At 39.7% G+C, this 18,503-nt stretch overlaps 1 protein-coding gene across 1 annotated transcript; it reads left to right on the top strand.

Moving 5' to 3' along the window:
* Positions 1 to 110: 110 nt before the first annotated feature.
* Positions 111 to 17,885, top strand: LOC307027412 (vam6/Vps39-like protein). The gene is made up of 12 exons (XM_079695651.1): positions 111 to 691; positions 2,221 to 2,286; positions 2,400 to 2,464; positions 3,059 to 3,101; positions 3,233 to 3,327; positions 5,625 to 5,723; positions 5,807 to 5,899; positions 7,194 to 7,377; positions 10,368 to 10,488; positions 12,606 to 12,726; positions 14,240 to 14,366; positions 17,713 to 17,885. Exons 1-12 carry the CDS (start codon positions 619 to 621, stop codon positions 17,868 to 17,870), a joined length of 1,245 nt encoding a protein of 414 aa, XP_079551777.1. The 5' UTR covers positions 111 to 618; the 3' UTR covers positions 17,871 to 17,885.
* Positions 17,886 to 18,503: the final 618 nt, after the last annotated feature.

Below are 18,503 nucleotides of genomic sequence, written 5' to 3'. Positions count from 1 at the left end.
CTTTTTTAACAGTAAAGTACATTACAAAATCTCAATGAATAAAATCTCGCGAGAATTGCAAGTGCATTATTTATGTCACTGCACCTTTAATGCGTTCCTCGTGAGTGCGATGACTTCTGTCACGTGCCTGTCAAATCTCATTCCCTCGCGCAGCCGTCGTTAACACAACTGGAGGAAATAAGGAGAAGCTAGCATGGCTAACAAACACTAACGGATATCGCTAAAACCTCGTTAACTATTTATAATAACTCAACCAAACGCTGTGTTTGTCTTTTATCGATTTATGAACGGGGCCATTTTGTGGCGGTTTCAGTTACCATGGAATAAGAGAGGACAATGTTTAGCTAGGTAGCTTGCTAACTTTTAATGCTAGCATGCTAACGATCAGCTGTTGTTTTGGTCGGAGAGCTAGTTAACCGCTTAGCATTACAGACACCAGATTTCCTCATTCCCTGTCGACACTATTGAGCTACTCTGTCGGTTAATGGCGACACATAAAGTTGTCCCACCCTGACAGACTAACCGTTGGTCCGTCGGTCAGCTATTGTCCCGACAGACATCCAATCTGTTTGGGATCGATCCATCCGAGCGGTGTGTAATTGAATATATATATTCAAAATGCATGACGCATATGAACCAGTGCCTATATTGGAGAAGCTTCCTCTTCAGATTGACTGTCTGGCAGCCTGGGGTGAGTTGTTGACACTTCTAAGTTTCCCAAAGAGCTGTTTTTCCAATGTATTGTTTGACATTGAAGTGGACGTCTGAGCTTCTGTCTCAGGTGATTCAGATTACTCCAGTGGTGTAAATTAACTAAGTACATTTACTCAAGTGCATAACTTAAGTACAATTGTGAGTGTTTTCAGTTGATACTTCTTTACACTTATATTCCACTACATTTTAGAAGCCAATATTGTACTTTTTACCCCACTCCATCTATACATCATATTCCATGTACTTGTATATAGACTCTTCTTGCACTATTTGTATTTACTTGCACATCTCAAAACATTCTCTTGCACAATTGTATCTGTTTTATGTCCTATATATCGAGAGACAATCGGAGGGATGAAACCCTCTTTAATGGTCACACAAAGCACACACAGTGAAATTTGTTATCTGCTTTTAACCCATCCTAGTACCGGGGGTCTAGTACTAGGAGCAGTGGGCAGCTATTGTACAGCGACCAGGGAGCAATGGGAGTGGGGGGATGTCCAGTGCTCAAGGGCAGCAGGGCAGGAGGTGAACTGGGACCTCTATAAGTAGCAGTCTACACTCCATATTTTAGGTCTGGTCGGGGACTTGAACCGGCGACCCTACAGCTCACAGTCCAAGCCCCTACTGACTGAGTCACTGCAGGACAAACTTGACAACTTTGAGTTACTAGTTACTTTTTAGGTTCAGATTAAAGAATAAATGTAGTGAGGTAAAAAGCAGAAACAATAGATTTGAATTCTAGTGAAGTATAAGTAGAATGTAGCATTAAAAGAAAAAATACAAAAGTACCTAAAAATTGCAATTAAGTGAAATACTTGATTCAATGTACTTCCAGCACCTATGCATCTTCAAATCTTACTGAACAAATGGCAGTGGCGTCTCTTCTGTCCCTGGCATGTCATCTGTCGTAGCAACTTAAAATCAGCTGCTGTCTAGAGAGAATGATGAGTTATGCAAAGAAACACAATATCGATATAAAGTATTTTGAGATCTTCGTTTTAATGCATGACGACTCGTTCTGAGTGCGTCCTGTTCTGTGTGAAACAGACTCTTCTTATAGGAAGACATCAAAGCTTATTTACATGTTAATCAACATCATATGATGCCAGGTGGTCGCCCCATGGCACAGTACTCTATTCAACAACTCACACCCTACAAAGAACAATGGGATATACAGTTAACCCCTATAGCAAATTCCTTCCCCTCTCTTCCTGTAGTGTCATAAAACCCCCTTCCAAACACATCTGTTATCATACACACCCCAGGTTACAGCAGTTACATTAGATTTACACTGTATTAAGTTTGAATACCATCATTGCTTTAACACCTCCCATCAATATGATACTCAGAAGTACTTAGTAATATCTTTCGGTGTGGGTCTATGATAAAAAGGGTTGCATTGTGTCTGACAATGTTTCTGTTTTGATAGCACAAAATGTCTGAGTTGACTGACAGCATCCTTCTCACTGCCAGACCCTGATTGTTGAGTGTCTCTTCCCACAGAGGACTGGCTGCTCGTGGGAACAAAGCCAGGGCATCTCCTTCTCTACCGAATAAAGAAGGATGCAGGTGAGAAGAGCCCAAAGAGACGTGTGGTGGTGATACCTTGTTGTATTTGCAGACCTCCATGTAATGTTGCCTGCTTCAAATAAGTAATTTTTGATGTGTCTCTTTCCCCTTAGGCACCAACCGCTTTGAGGTGACACTGGAAAAATCCAATAAGAACTTCTCAAAGAAGATTCAGCAGGTAGATAAGACTGCATGGTTAGACTATTACTGCCTAGATCAAAAAACATCAATGATGAATAAGCTTTTAAGATCTGGGGAGGGTAGTCACAAAGCAAATACTTTCAGGTTTTAGGAGTGCTTACTGTGCTGTCCCCTGATTAGTAATTAAATATTAACATGTCTGATAATAAACGTGCCAGTGGCCTACTCCCTCTCCTGGTATTCATCTGGAAATACAACACACCTTAATACCAAACAGTGTGGATGTGATTGTGATCTCTCAGATTAACCTTCACATTTGTATTAGACTTGATAGTTCTCATTTTGTGCTTGTATTGCTTAGATTTTATACAATTATTGCTCATATTTACTCATTTATGCCTTATTTAGTCTTTGTAAACATGTGTGATTGTTTTAAATCAAAGCACTATTTATGTTGGTCTCACACAACCGCAATTATATTGTGTTTGAATAATTATCATAAAGTTCTTGAATGTTATATTGAAAAGTAAAGTTAAGACTTCTCACGCTCACAGAGAAGTGGGTTAAACGACTTGGCTGTAGTGTGTTTGTTACCTCCTTGTCATTTATGTTTGTCTTACTTTTTCTACAGCTTTACGTTGTCTCAAAGTACAACATTCTTGTCAGCCTTCTAGGTAAGTTTCTCTCCTTATTATAACATAATATCTATTCATTATTAAACCTTCACAGCATTGAAACTGCGACCTTTTTGTGTAAAAGCATTAATCTTCATTCTCTTAACTGATCAAATCCCTTTCTCCTGCAGAGAACAACATCCACGTCCATGACCTCCTGACCTTCCAGCAGATCACCGTGCTGTCCAAAGCCAAAGGAGCGACGCTGTTCGCCTGTGACCTGCAGGTCAGTTACAGTCCCCCTGTTTTCAAGATTCAAAGGCTTTATTGTCAAATGCACAAAAAATACAGCTGATTTGTTGGCACGGGAACATCTTAAACCCCAGGCTCCTCCAACAATATAACATTTGATATACTTAAAGGTCTCCTATCATACTATTTTTAGCCGTATATTATGCGTCTCAGATTTTACAAATATATAAAAAACATGTCTATGAAGTGTTTTGCTCAAAATACCAAACAGATCTTGCATTTTAGACTTCCCTCATATCCCTCTATTTCAGATGTTAGAGAAACGCTGATTTTGGGTCCTTAGCTTGAAAACTAAAAGAGGAGGGGTAGTTAATGCCTGCTCAGAGTTCTACCGGCAGATACAGTTAAATTAATGTGATTGACGTCATATCGGACGCAAATCTGGATCAGCTCCGTTGTAGCCCCGTTTTTAGAGATTTCGGTACGGAGGAAAGGAGAGAGGGTTTAGATTTCTGACACTTTGTGAGTTCCCTGACACGCCGGGGACTAGGGCTGCTCGATTATGGCAAAAATCATAATCTCGATTATTTGGGTCAATAATTGATATCACGATTATTAAAAACAATTATCCATTTACTTTGAAAACATCAATTTATTGAAAAAGAAAAAATGTGAACAGTATGTTTTTAACAGTTGTTTACCCTGAACTTTAAGTATAATTCAACTGAAAAAAAAATTATAATAAAAAAATAATCGTTTTTATTTCGATTACGTTGTTTTCGTAATCGTTGCAAGCCATAATCGTAATTGCGATTAAAATACGATTAATTGAGCAGCCCTACCGGGAACACATATTTATGTATAAAAGACATAAAAAAGTGCATTTTGCATGATAGGTCCTCTCTAAGACATAAAAAGAAAAAAGATATTGCATTTAAAATCAGAGCGAGTGACATAATGTTGAAAGTGGAATGCAGGAGAAGTCATCTGTATTTGCAGCGTTCATACATTACGCCTGCAGTAATGTTACACTACAGTGCTGCTATTATATTCATGCTTGTGTACTGCCTGCTATTTAGAGTTGTTATACTGAGATAATGCTTTACTTGTGCAGGACTACAATCCTACAGCTACAAGTTATTGGACTGTTAAAAAGAAAAGTCAGATGAATCGGTCTCCTGATGTGAAGATGTTTTATGACCAGTTGTTTTGCATTTCTAGACCAATTGACTGCGATTCACGTGTAGTAGATATTACTTATTACAGTATTCATTTGACTGCTGATTGTGACCTGGCACTCATTTTGTATTTCAGTCTTTAGAAGGGGTGTCTTAGTGGTGTGGAAAGACAAAGATAGGTCATCCATCGTCTGAATGTTTTAGCAGTCCTTTCAGGAACGCGGGGAGTCAGTCAGAGTTGGGGGCCCGGGGGGGGGCTGCTAGTGGTGCCTCGCAGCGGAGAAACTGTGACGCACTGGGGGGGGGGGTAGGGGGTGCTAGTGGTACCTCGCAGCGGAGAAACTGTGACGCGCTGGGGGGGGGGGTAGGGGGTGCTAGTGGTGCCTCGCAGCGGAGAAACTGGGGGGGGGGTGCTAGTGGTGCCTCGCAGCGGAGAAACTGTGACGCACTGGGGGGGGTGGTAGGGGGTGCTAGTGGTGCCTCGCAGCGGAGAAACTGTGACGCGCTGGGGGGGGGGGTAGGGGGTGCTAGTGGTGCCTCGCAGCGGAGAAACTGGGGGGGGGGTGCTAGTGGTGCCTCGCAGCGGAGAAACTGTGACGCACTGGGGGGGGTGGTAGGGGGTGCTAGTGGTGCCTCGCAGCGGAGAAACTGTGACGCGCTGGGGGGGGGGGGGTGCTAGTGGTGCCTCGCAGCGGGGAAACTGTGGCGCTTACACAGGTGCGCTGCGTTTGGGGGTGCGGGTGCTAGTGGAGCCTTGCAGATGGGGGTGCTGCAGCCCCCTCAGCACCCCCCCTTCCCGCGTCCATGAGTCCTTTAGTAGCCTTGAATTATCATCAGCGAATAAAGAGCCGGGAAAATAATAGTTAAAATCTGAAAGGCAGTTAATGTAAAACTGTTGCTTTGCCTTTTCAAAATCAGCACACTGCACAAAGAAAAAGACAATGAGACGTTGTTTGTTCAAAAGATGTTCAGCAGTAATGTAAGATCTGTGAAATGTGCATTAAATCAACCAAAACTAAGAAAAACCTTCATCTTTCTTATACAGTCTTTTGGAAAGGTGAAACACTCTTTGGTTTCCACATTTCTGTGATATACACATCTTTCTTGATATTTTGAAGTCTTGATTAATATATGTTGTCTCTGTTGTTTCCAGCTAACCAGCACAGGGGAGGAAAGGTTGAGAATGTGTGTGGCGGTGAAAAAGAAAATCCAGATGTATTACTGGAAGGACAGAGACTTCTACGAGCTGCAGGTGAAATAAAATACAGTTAAGATGTGACTCACTGCTGTATGATCTACCTTTAATCATCCTAACGTTCTGTTTGTGTCTGTCAGGGGGATTTTGGTGCACCAGATATTCCAAAGTCCATGGCCTGGTGTGAAAACTCCATATGTGTTGGTTTCAAGCGAGACTATTACCTCATCCGGGTATGTGCTACAGGAAACTTTCTATACTCCGCTTGACTTATCTATAGCTACCCTGAACTTAAAGGAAGCTAGTGTTTTCCTTTTTAAAGTATCAAAAACATCCATCTGTAAGTACTCCTGCAGCATATTCAATTCTCCAACATCCACCTGAATGCTCACTCTTCGATTGATTGATTGAGTGATTGATTGATTGATTGATTGATTGATTGATACATTTTTTTTCGAACAAGTACTTACAAAACAAAACAAATGTTGCAGTGCATAGAAATCAAAACAGAAATGTACAACAACAACAACAACATCATTAGCTACATAAACAGTCCCACATCTAGTGTTCGAAAAGGAGTGAGAAGAAGTATAATTTATTTAATCTCACCCCCTTGTCCCTAAATTATTTATTTATAATCTATAATAATTATGATTAATTATTATTATTAATCTGCTTTACCTGTTGATTGACATATATACATATACACATATGTACACACACACCTACATACTCACACACACACACACACCTACATACTCACACACACACACACACACACACATATATATGTACATATACATATACACACCTACATACTCACACATATACACATATATACACATATGTACACACACACACACACCTACATACTCACACATATACACACACATACACATAGTCAAACACCTTCCCCATCCCTGTATCTCGAGAAAATGATTTCTCTGCATTTCCTCTTGAACTGGTTAATTCATAACTGTCATATCTTTTCCCAAATGTTGCAAAAAAAAAAGCACAATGCTTGGTTTTAAGCTGTTTCCTGTACAGCCTTTGAGACTAGGCTTTAGTCTCTCATGACTCTTGCACAAATCCTCATTTATCCGTGAGAAACAAACATTTTGCACGTGCCTTTCACAACTACAGGAAGTGTTTTATACCACTTTTCAAAGGTAGAAACCGCCTGTGATATAATTAGTTCCTGATTGTTTTTAGTATTCCTTCCTACTTTTATTTGTATCTTCAGCTAACGTTTGGTAGTGTTACTGCTAGTCTAATTAGCTTTTCTTTAATGTTGTTTCATTATTTTAAGCACAATGTTTCTGTGGGAGTGCTTCCTGGACTTGAAATGTGATAGTTAGATTTGCTCTTTGGATAAACATCAAAGGATAAATGTCTGTTTTTACCGAGTTATTTGTTAATTAAGAAAACGCCTTGGAGTTATGATGTGATTTATGTGACTTTATCATCGACTTTTCAGTTTGTAAGATGTTATTAATACTTCCTCTAATGATCCCTCCTGTTGATCAGATGGACGGCCGAGGCTCCATCAAGGAGCTCTTCCCCACTGGGAAGCAGCTGGAGCCGCTGGTCACCCCACTGGCTGATGGGAAGGTGGCTGTCGGGCAGGACGACCTCACTGTGGTGCTCAATGAAGAGGGCGTCTGCACCCAGAAGTGCGCCCTCAACTGGACAGACATCCCTATAGCAATGGGTGAGAAATCAAAGTCAACTTTATTGTCAATCTTTCAGTTTGAGTGTAAAGACAGAGAGTTCGAAATACCGTTTCCTACAATCCCGAATACAAAAATACAATATATATATTATTGGGGAAACTTCTGAAGCAAAGGAGACTCAGAGGGACACGAGGAGAGCTGGAGCTTTGATGGCAAACACTGACGGTTTATTTGGAGCTTCGGCCGGAGAATTCACAAAACATGTCACGGGCCACGAGTTGACCACACGGTAGAGATGCCACAATCAATTCTGAAGAGCCCTCCTGTAGCTCCAGGTTTGAACTATTTCAGAGTGTAATAATCAACATTCTTCATTAGTTAGACTGAACAGCTGAGGAAACTGAATCACAGTTGTTGCCTCTTATGGCTCGGGGTCATCTACCCCCCGAGAAGTATGTGTTCCAGGTGTCCCACAACAATAACTATCTCTGACCGAGAGTTGCCCGGTCATAAACTGGCAACATCAACGATATGCTATGGCAGCCCCTCCTTAAGGGAGATAACGGCTGCTCAAGGTTGGGCATCTGCGTCAGAGGGCGAAAGGTAAACATCTATGGAAATTATTCCCTGACATATATATAAAAATATGTATAGAATATTATATATAAATTAAGATAAAAGTGCAACAATCATATATATATATATATATATATATATATATTTATATATATATATATATATACAAATAACAGTCACTTCAATATCTTTGGGAATGTACAAGTGCAAGATTGCCCATAGCAGCGTAAAAAGGGTCTGGTGCTGAATTTGGCAGAGCAACTTAAAACTGTAAAGACATTTTTATTTGTAATATGTGTTTTATTTCTTCTTAATTGAGTCACGCACAATGAGTTACATTTATACGGTCTATATTTTTCCAGAACCAAAAATCTTACTATGTCCGTCAACGCACAATTTATACTGCATCAGCAGGCTTAATGCACAACAATAAGTATGAATTAAAACCATCAAAACAGAAGAAGAACATATAACATACGTTTAATACAAATCAGAAAATACATTAACACTGACAGAAAAGTCAAAAGGTCAAAGCCAGATGATTTACACACAAATTGGATAAAAAGTCGTCCTCTAAAATATCTTAGTTGGAGCCCGAGTCTGACTTTAATCTGACATTAATAAACGTTCCATCACTTAATATACGTTCTTGTTCATTTCTCTTAAAAGCAATCTGCTGAATGTTATGCTTCAGCTGCGCCTGTATAAAGCGTTGCTACTTGATTTCACTGCAGATCAGTTTAATCTCTCCTTGTCACAGTTTGTTCACATAGCAGGAACACCAGATGAAGCATTTGGTCTGAATATCCAGCGGCTGTCTGTCTTCTCTTTTATCTCCTTGAAGCTTTCCCTTTACAAACTTTATTTATTTTTTCCCTGCTGTTTCCCACATGTCGGAGGAGGAGGAGGAAGATAGATTTTTTATTTGACTCCACATTTCTGGGTTACTGATGAGCTTTGTGACAGGAGTGATACGATGACCTCTCACGTTTACGTCTCCCATATATTGCAGTGCAGAAAGGAACAATATGGAGGGGAAATTAAACCTTCGGGCCGGGCAGTGTGCAATTTCCTTGCTTTGATATGTGGGCTTCAGCGGAGGAATGAGAGTGCTGCTCACTTTGAAATGCATTGAACAGTTCCTGGCTGGTGCAGAAAATACCTTTTTTAAGTTTGAAACCTAAGCTTGTCCCTTATGCACAATGTTTCCCGGAGCTAAGGGTCCAGGAAGGGTTGTTTAAAGCCTCTTATAATAACATGTCAATACAATGTGTTTCAAAGTGCTTCACAGACATACTGCATATAGACATTAATAGTAAAAAAAAATGCGATAATCGATAAATAGAAGTCGAAACGTATTAAAAATAAATCAATGGAGAAAAGAAACCTAATTGAAAGCTATTTGATAAAAAGGAGCGTTTATTTATAATTTTTTTAAAGGATACTGAGGTAGGTACTTTAAAGGTCACCTATCATGCTATTTTTAGGTAATAGCATAGGTCTCAGATATATAAAAATATATAAAAAACATGTCTATGAAGTGTTTTGCTCAAAATACCAAACAGGTCACCCATTCTAGCCATGCCTCATATCCCTCTATTTCACTTCCTGTTTCAAAAGTGCTGATTTTATGTATAAAGTTTAAAAAAGAAAAAAAAGAGGGGTCTGAGCTCATGCGGGACCCGGCAGCTACTGTCTAAACTAAATACTGCCGTGATGAAACGCCATATCATGGATTATCAAGGATTCTCTCTGAAACAGTATGGAGCTCAAAGGCTTTCTCTCTTGCCGGTTATACCACAAGGTGAGTTCCTTTTTACTTCCTGCTTCTTCACACACATGCTCTCCAGTACAGGTTAGCTCTGAGTGTTAGCCATGCTAATGTAAACACAGACCATATTACGTCCAAAACAGTCGGGCATTGTTTCTGAGAGCAACGTTTCTGATAGGGCCGTGGGTCCACATTTCAGATATTACGTCATATCGGACGCAAATCTGGATCAGCTCCGTTGTTCCGCCGTTTTTAGAGATTTGGGTACGAAGGAAAAGAGAGGGTTTTATTTCCTGACGCTGCGTGAGTTCCCCGACACACCGGGGACACATCTTTATGTATCAAAGACTTCAAGAAGTGCATTTTGCATGATAGGTCCCCTTTAAATATAATACAGAAAATCTTTTAGTAAATAGTGTTGTTGTAAAAATACTAAATATATGTATCTAAATTTTATTTATTTATTTCATATAACTGAAGAAGCCAATTCCCCTTTAAAAAAAGTTGAACTATTTATTTAAATTTAGTTTTATTTTGTTATTGTCATTCATTTTGTCCAACCCAGGTATTACCCGTACAACCAACTCCTGAAAGTCCACGGATATGTAATAACCCAGCTGTGGCAGTTTGTGTTTTTAGCTGACACAAAGTTTTAATCCCTCTTTCCTCTTATCTTCCCAGAGCACCAGCCTCCGTACATCATCGCGGTGCTCCCTCGGTACGTGGAGATCCGGACGTTTGAGCCCCGGCTGCTGGTGCAGAGCGTGGAGCTGCAGAGGCCTCGCTTCATCACCTCCGCTGGGTGAGAACACCTCCATGAAGCCCTGTAATCTCTGTGGACTAGGGTTGCAGTCGAATTGTCAGTTTAGTTTAGGAACCTTCCTAACGGAGTGAAACGACCCGGAAGTACCTCAGTGGCAGCCACGATAAGAGCCGTTCGAATAGTCTAGATCAGTGGTTCTCAACCTTTTTACACCAAGTACCACCTGAGAAAATAGTTGGCTCTCCAAGTACCACCATATGACCAATGTTACAATTCTCTCTCTCTCTCTCTCTCTCTCTCTCTCTCTCTCTCTCTCTCTCTCTCCTCTCTCTCTCTCCACAAGTTAGATTATAAAGAACAAAATAATAACTAATTCTCACACAACACATGTCAACTGTACACACATGTCATTTCCTGGACCTATACCAAAGTTTGAATGTAGGCCTCCTGCAACAACCTACATCGTAACAGAAAATGTCCTCTTGGGAATTCAGTTCCACAATAATAATGAAGCCTCCAGGAGCAGATGAGCCTAAGGGCTAATAGCTCATCTTCAGTCTGCTGATGTTTGCTTTTGCCATTTCTGTGGTGGTAAAGTAAAAAAGAAAAGAAAAAAGATAAGAAAAAAGACAACAATTAAGGCCAAGTGTGCTTTTTCAGCGTTTGACCTCGGTCACAGCCTTTTCTCCATCCTTTGAGCAAATGCCTTCTTCCTGAGTCACTTCTGTCCTCCATCACAGCGGCTGTGCATATCACTTTTGCGTTGCTTGCGGAGCCTGCGCTTCTGCTCGGTTGATGACTGTCCTCCTCCTCATTCACTTGTTCACTTTTGCTGGTAATATTCTCCTCTGTACCACTCTTCCGAATACCTCCCGTTTTGAGCCACGTTTTTAACATCATTCAGCTTTCTTCTTTCTTTAGCTTGCTTGCAACGTTAGCGGGTAGTAAGGTCGTAATTAGCAACGCCAGAAATAAAATAAAATAAATGTTTTCGTTTCTAAATCTAAAAACAGCAATAGCCTATTAGAACTAATTTAAACCACAGTTTCAATTATCTCAAGCTTATTTTCATTCGTTGTAGTATTTTGATAGTATGATTTACTTTTTAATTAATGTTATTCAATCAAGCCTCAAACTGATGGCACTTGTCCCTATAGCCTATTTTAAGTTTATTGAAGTTGTCTGAGGTCCTTACCATCAGCTGCTCTTGCAGTAATAAGTAGTGTACCTTAATGTCCCAAATGTGCACAATGTAGTGACTGCTTTTCGTCTTTTTGTTCACTTAGTTGTGTTTCCTGTATTTTATATGTCTGTATGTGTAACGTTTAAAGGTGGGGTAGGTAAGTTTGAGAAACCGGCTCGAGATACACTTTTTGTTATATTCCATGGAATGCTCTTAACATCCCGATAGCAATGAATATCTGAAGTGCTTTGACAAAAAATCCATAAAAAAATGTAATCTGTGGAAGGCTCCGTAAGGAAGTGGCATATTTTTTCCGGTTGTGTATTTTCAAATTCTAGCTCACTCGAGCTGGTTTCTCCAAAATTACCTACCCCACCTTTAAATAAAAAAATAAAAAAATAAAAGAATTAATAGAAAAAAAAAAGATGTTATACGTCAGATTCCTCCACGTACCACTAGTGGGAGCTGGCATACCATCAGTGGTACGCGTACCACAGGTTGAGAACCACTGGTCTAGATGATAGGAAAGGAGGGGGCAGGAGCTCCAACAAGCCGTGCAGGACAGCGAATGAATACGCATACTACACAGAGATGCTGTTTGAGAAACCAATGTGATTTTGGAACATTGAACAATGTAAATCTATTTTAGTAGACCTCAACAATGGAATTATGATCAGTAGAAATGGCCATGACATGGGACCTTTAATACAAGAAAAAAGGGTCTTATGTTATACACAAATATAATACAAATACATGATTAAGAAATGAGGCTTTGTTATGGTTACCCCTCTCTTTCCTATGCAGAACATCCTAAACAAAAACATGATGCATGATTTGCCGCTTTCCTCTCTTCCCCTAGTTTCCATCCCCATCACATTGAAACGGATAATGTCAGTCTCTCCTCACAAAGACATCATTATTTAGTTCCCACCGATCCTCTCTAATGTTGTTTTTCTCCTCTCATCCTCCACAGGCAGAATATTGTGTACGTTGCCAGCAACCACTTTGTGTGGCGCCTGGTGCCGGTGTCCATTGCCATTCAGATCCGGCAGCTTCTTCAGGACAAGCAGTTCGAGTTGGCTCTGCAGCTGGCGGTGAGAACACCTTCCCTGAGAAACGTATTTATTCCTGCAGATTAAAGAGGTGCTTTAGCTCAGGGGGTGTGGCACTGAAATCACTTATCTTCATCAGGAGCACGACGATGAAACTCTAAAACGCTCACGGCACAATCTAGCTATTTGACTTTCCAGGGGTTATTTTATAAGGATTAAGAACACCATTAATGTTGTTTGTTCATTATTAGAAAGCATGCCGTTTCTTTTCACTGTTTTTTTGTGAAGCTTAGTTTTCTAAAGATATCAAAACCTCTTATTGTTGTGCTTCTTTTACATGCAAACCAACATAATGTCAAAAGACATAAGAACGCTCTTTAAAATAAATAAATACAAATATTTAAACCGCTTCCACTATTAAATCCAGCTATCCACCTATTATTTCTTCGTAATTTGTCAAAGTATTTTTTTTTTTTCGTGTATTTATATTTGTTGAAATCGTTTTTATTATAATTATATATTATATAATAAATATTTATTTTATTTTTGTCTTAGTCTGTTTATGTTTGCACCAAAGCAAATTCATTGTATGGGCTAAGCTACTTGGCAATAATATGATCAAAATAATTCAATCAATCAATCAATCAATGTTTTTTTATATAGCCCAATATCACAAATGTTACATTTGTCTCAGTGGACTTCACAGTTTGTACAGAATATCAGTATGACAATACGACACCCTCTGTCCTTAGACCCTCACATCGTACAAGGAAACACTTCCAGAGAAAACCAGTTAAAAAGGGGAACATGGAGAAACCTCAGGGAGAGCAACAGAGGAGGGATCCCTCTCCCAGGACGGACAGACGTGCAATAGATGTCGTGTGTAAATTGAAAAGATAATACATTTACAACATAGGTAGTCCAAATGTTTGGAAATGCATGTGTGTATAATAAGAAGATGAATCCACGAGGATATCCATCCAGGACTTATGATCCAGGACCACAGCCACGACTCAAGATCCAGGACTCGCAATCCATGACACAGGACCGCAGGATCATCCATGACTCCGGATCCCGGCGTATATAGACACCAAAAAGAAAGACATTTGGGGAAGCTGGGTTAATCGGAACATGAGAGTACACAGGTATAGACAGAGAGAAGGAAGAAGTAAGATGTCCCCCGACAAACTAAGCCTATATCAGCAAAACTAGGGGCTGAATCTAATCAGCCCTAACTATAAGCTTTATCAAAAAGGAAGGTCTTAAGCGCACTCTTAAAAACGGATAGGGTGTCTATAATTAAATTCAATAAATTGAAAAGGATTAAAGTTATACTTATAAACTAAATAAAAAAAATATAATGACGAGAACCAAAATACCAGAAATACCGTGACTTGTATGATCTTTACAAAATGTTCTTGAGTAAATATTTTTTAAAATAATAATATTCAATCTCAAAAAAACTAAAGATCAGACCGCTAGAATCCTAATAATTAATTTTGCTGTTTTGTGATGAATTGTTTGGCTTTTCTTCACGTATATTCTCTTTCTGAAGATGAAGGATGATTCTGACGGGGATAAGAAGCAGCAGATCCATCACATCCAGAATCTCTACGCCTTCAACCTGTTCTGCCAAAAGAGGTTCGACGACTCCATGCAGGTGTTCGCCAAACTGGGAACAGGTGAGAACTCTAAGCTTTTCTTCCTCCAAGTCTGTTCAGGCCAAATAAAAAATAAATACGTGGATCTTATTCTGCCTAGAGCTGCACAACTTAAAGGGGACCTATCATGCAAAATGCACTTTTTGATGTCTGTTATACATAAATATGTGTCCCCGGTGTGTCGGGGAACTCACGCAGCGTCAGAAAATAAAACCCTCTCTCGTTTCCTCTGCACCCAAATCTTTTAAAAACGGGGCTACAACGAGCGGATACAGATTTGCTGCCGATATGACGTCAAATCGGCGGGGGACCCACAGAGAGTTGCTATCAGAAACAAAGCCTGACGTGTTTTGGACGTAATCTCATCTTTGTTTACATTAGCAAGCCTCGCTAACACTCAGAGCTAACCTGTACTGTACATGGATGTATAATAAGAACTGGATACAGCGTGGGAGGCGGGACCTCGTTCATTCCTATGAGAGTTGCTCATTGGCGCATGAAGACAAAATGGCCCAACTTTTGAGAGAGCGAAACGTCACGAAAGTATTCATATAATCATATAATCCGTTCTTATTGTGCATCCATGGGTAAAGGTAAAACTCATGTAGTACTGAACACGTCCCTTGAACGTGCCGGGCGGCACGGTCCCGTGGGTTAGATCCGCGTTCGTAATACCGCGGAAAATAACTCTCAGAATAACGTTATTAGCACATTTTACAACTTGAGGACCAAATGTTTTTAATAAGGGCTATACAAACGTTCATACTGGGTAGTTTATTTAGTTTAAAACAATCATCCAACGATTTACAGACGTCTCTTTCCCAATGTTAGTCAATGGGAAAAAGTCTTTCCGGGCCCAGCGACTGATATGGAAGTGTAGTACCGCCGTTTGGCCACAAAGAATATTTTCCTCAGAGTCCGGCGCACTTCCTGGGGGCTTGGGGGCTTGGTACTACTGGAGAGAGTACCAAGTGTGTTTTTAAAAAGCAGGAGATAAAAAAAGGAACTCGCCTTGTGATAAACCTGCAAGAGAAAAAAGCATTTGAGCTCCATACTGTTTCAGACATAATCCTTGATGTGGTTTAGAACAGGATGGCGTTTTATCACAGCAGAATTGAACTTTATCTCCGGTAGAATTCTGATCAGGCATTAGCTCCGCCTCCTCTTTTTTTCTTTTTTTTCAAGCTAAGGACCCAAAATCCGCGTTTCTCTAACAGAGCTGGAATAGAGGGATATGAGCAATGGGGCATCTGTTTGGTATTTTAAGCAAAACACTTCACAGACATGTTTTGTATAGGTATGGCCTACAATATATGTTTCCAATATAGCATGATAGGTCCACTTTAAGCTACTTGTAATTAAATGGATGGACAATGATATTGAGTTTTAAAAAAGGGGCTTCGCTCAAAGAAAACTTTCCACGAGAAGTCTAATAATAATAATATACTAAAGAGAGGTTGAGATGCTTTGACAAAGTCATATTTGTTTACTTTCATATATTCTGCCTACTTTTTTCTTTCCTACTAAACATCTGTTGCTCATATATTGATGGTTCTCTGTTATCCCCGCGTAACGATTTCACATCTTGTGTTTGTGAGAATTTATTCCACATGATGACAAACTTTCCATTGCACTAATGAGCTCTTGATTTCTGTTCTGGGCAATTAAACATAGTGGTGTATGTTTCTATTATAAACTCTTTGATCCATTTTTATCCTGTGGATGATTAAGGATCTTTTTTTTTTTAAGTGGGTGTAGTTGAAATATATATTTTGGCCACAAGAGGCTGAAGTGCACCACTCGTAGGTTATTAATGCGAGGTAAGCCATGCAGGTAGGTGAGTTGTATGTATATTAAGGGCAGAAATAAGTATCACAAAGACAAAAACTATCCTGACATCAAAAAACATAAGGCTTATCCTGTCAACATTTATTTTGTTTACCTGTTCTTAACTCGTAAACAAAGAATAACGTTTTTCTTTTTTTATATCAGATTTAGATAATAGATAATCAGATGTATTTGTATCACTTGCTTCTTTGGTCTTCCGTATGTTTCCCTTTATCTCAAAGGCTTAAGTGTGAGACCCTCATACTCTTTCAGTCCCGCCTCAAAACTAATCTCTTCACCTCTGTCTATCCATAACCCCCGCCCCCCAAATAATTGCCTGTTGACTGTCTTTGTTTGTCCTTGTTTGTCCTTGTTTGTCCACCCTATTGTGCAAAATCCACTTCTTCATATCTCTTCTACATCAACATGTGTCCCCTCTTCTTCATGTCTCTTCTACATCAACATGTGTCCCCTCTTCTTCATGTCTCTTCTACATCAACATGTGTCCCCTCTTCTTCATGTCTCTTCTACATCAACATGTGTCCCCTCTTCTTCATGTCTCTTCTACATCAACATGTGTCCCCTCTTCTCCATGTCTCTTCTACATCAACATGTGTCCCCTCTTCTTCATGTCTCTTCTACATCAACATGTGTCCCCTCTTCTTCATGTCTCTTCTACATCAACATGTGTCCCCTCTTCTTCATGTCTCTTCTAAATCAACATGTGTCCCCTCTTCTTCATGTCTCTTCTACATCAACATGTGTCCCCTCTTCTTCATGTCTCTTCTACATCAACATGTGTCCCCTCTTCTTCATGTCTCTTCTACATCAACATGTGTCCCCTCTTCTTCATGTCTCTTCTACATCAACATGTGTCCCCTCTTCTTCATGTCTCTTCTACATCAACATGTGTCCCCTCTTCCTCATGTCTCTTCTACATCAACATGTGTCCCCTCTTCTCCATGTCTCTTCTACATCAACATGTGTCCCCTCTTCTTCATGTCTCTTCTACATCAACATGTGTCCCCTCTGTGGAAAGAGACTCTGAAAGTTTCAGGAACAAAGATTCTCTCTCTTTTTGATCCATTTCTATAAAAACCTGTCTGAAAATGAGCTGATCAGATTTTGGCCACTTTATGATGTCATAATGATGTTTTGTCTTGTGTAACCATTAGCCAATCAGCAACCAAGGTAACCCCCCCCCCCCCCCACCCCCCCCCTTATCACCTGAATCTCCTCCTAGAGCACCATTGAGTTCTTTGTAACCAAATCTCTCTCAGAGGGGCGTGGGGAGGGGCTCCTTATTTTCATCTAAAGTAACAGACAGAGAATCAGCACTTTGGAAACAGGGCTGAAACAGAGGGGATTATGGGTAATGCTGCAATGATCTGTATATATCTGAGACCTGTGATATATTGATGAAAAACAGTATAATAGGGGACCTTTAAGTTCATCAAAAGTGCTATATAAATATAAACTATTATTATTATTATTATTATTATTATTTAAATAAACTGACACACACATTTGTCCTCTTCAGATCCCACCCATGTGATCGGGCTGTACCCAGACCTGCTGCCCTCAGATTACCGCAAACAGCTCCAATACCCGAACCCTCTGCCCTCTCTGTCCGGGGCCGAGCTGGAGAAGGCTCACCTGGCGCTCATCGATTACCTGACTCAGGTGTGTGACGTATAAATCCGTGGTAGTGGTACACTTCATCGGAACCCAAATTCAGCAAAGGGTCAATATATCTTTGAACCAGGTTTCTTTGGGTTCACACTGGTTTCTCTCCACTTGGATGAGCTGCATGAAATGTTAAAATAAATGTCAATGTTATGACATAAAAAAATGTTTTGAGCCGCTCAAATATTGTAAAAGATTTCATTTTTTTTCACTTTGAAGGAATTGTTTTTAACAGGATTTTTATGTGTTTTACTTTATTTCCAAGAACTAAGGTTCGCCTGTTCTTCCACAAAAACTTCAACACTTTCACCTAGATTTTGTCATTTCATATTATAATTACGTTCGTGAGACAAATGGAATAACTTAAGTAACTACTTTATGTAAATCTACAGATATTTGATAACTTGCAGAAGATATGTAATCTTTTTGTGTTGTATAACTATACAGATTATTTTTTGCAAATAACAGTATTTCAGTAAATGTCCCCTCGCCTTTTAATAATAATAATAATAATATATTTTTATTATAAGCGCACTTTTCATTTGCGTAAACAAAACTCAAAGTGCTACAAAATTAAAAAGGGTGAAACAAAACAACAAAAACAATAGAAAAACAAACAATTTAAAAACATCAAATAAAAGCTGT

Source organism: Notothenia rossii (assembly GCF_949606895.1).
Source record: "Notothenia rossii genome assembly, contig: scaffold_427, whole genome shotgun sequence".
NCBI classification, from domain to species: Eukaryota; Metazoa; Chordata; class Actinopteri; order Perciformes; family Nototheniidae; genus Notothenia; species Notothenia rossii.
The sequence above is the reverse complement of the archived record's forward strand: the minus strand, read 5'-3'. Positions and strand labels throughout refer to the sequence as shown.

Excerpts from the sequence above, each read along its gene's own strand:
- LOC307027412 (XM_079695651.1), top strand. The coding sequence starts at position 619 with ATGCATGACGCATATGAACCAGTGCCTATATTGGAGAAGCTTCCTCTT. Across the intron at positions 692-2,220 it reads TGACTGTCTGGCAGCCTGGG|AGGACTGGCTGCTCGTGGGA; the intron begins GTGAGTTGTTGA and ends CTCTTCCCACAG. Across the intron at positions 3,102-3,232 it reads CATTCTTGTCAGCCTTCTAG|AGAACAACATCCACGTCCAT; the intron begins GTAAGTTTCTCT and ends TTTCTCCTGCAG.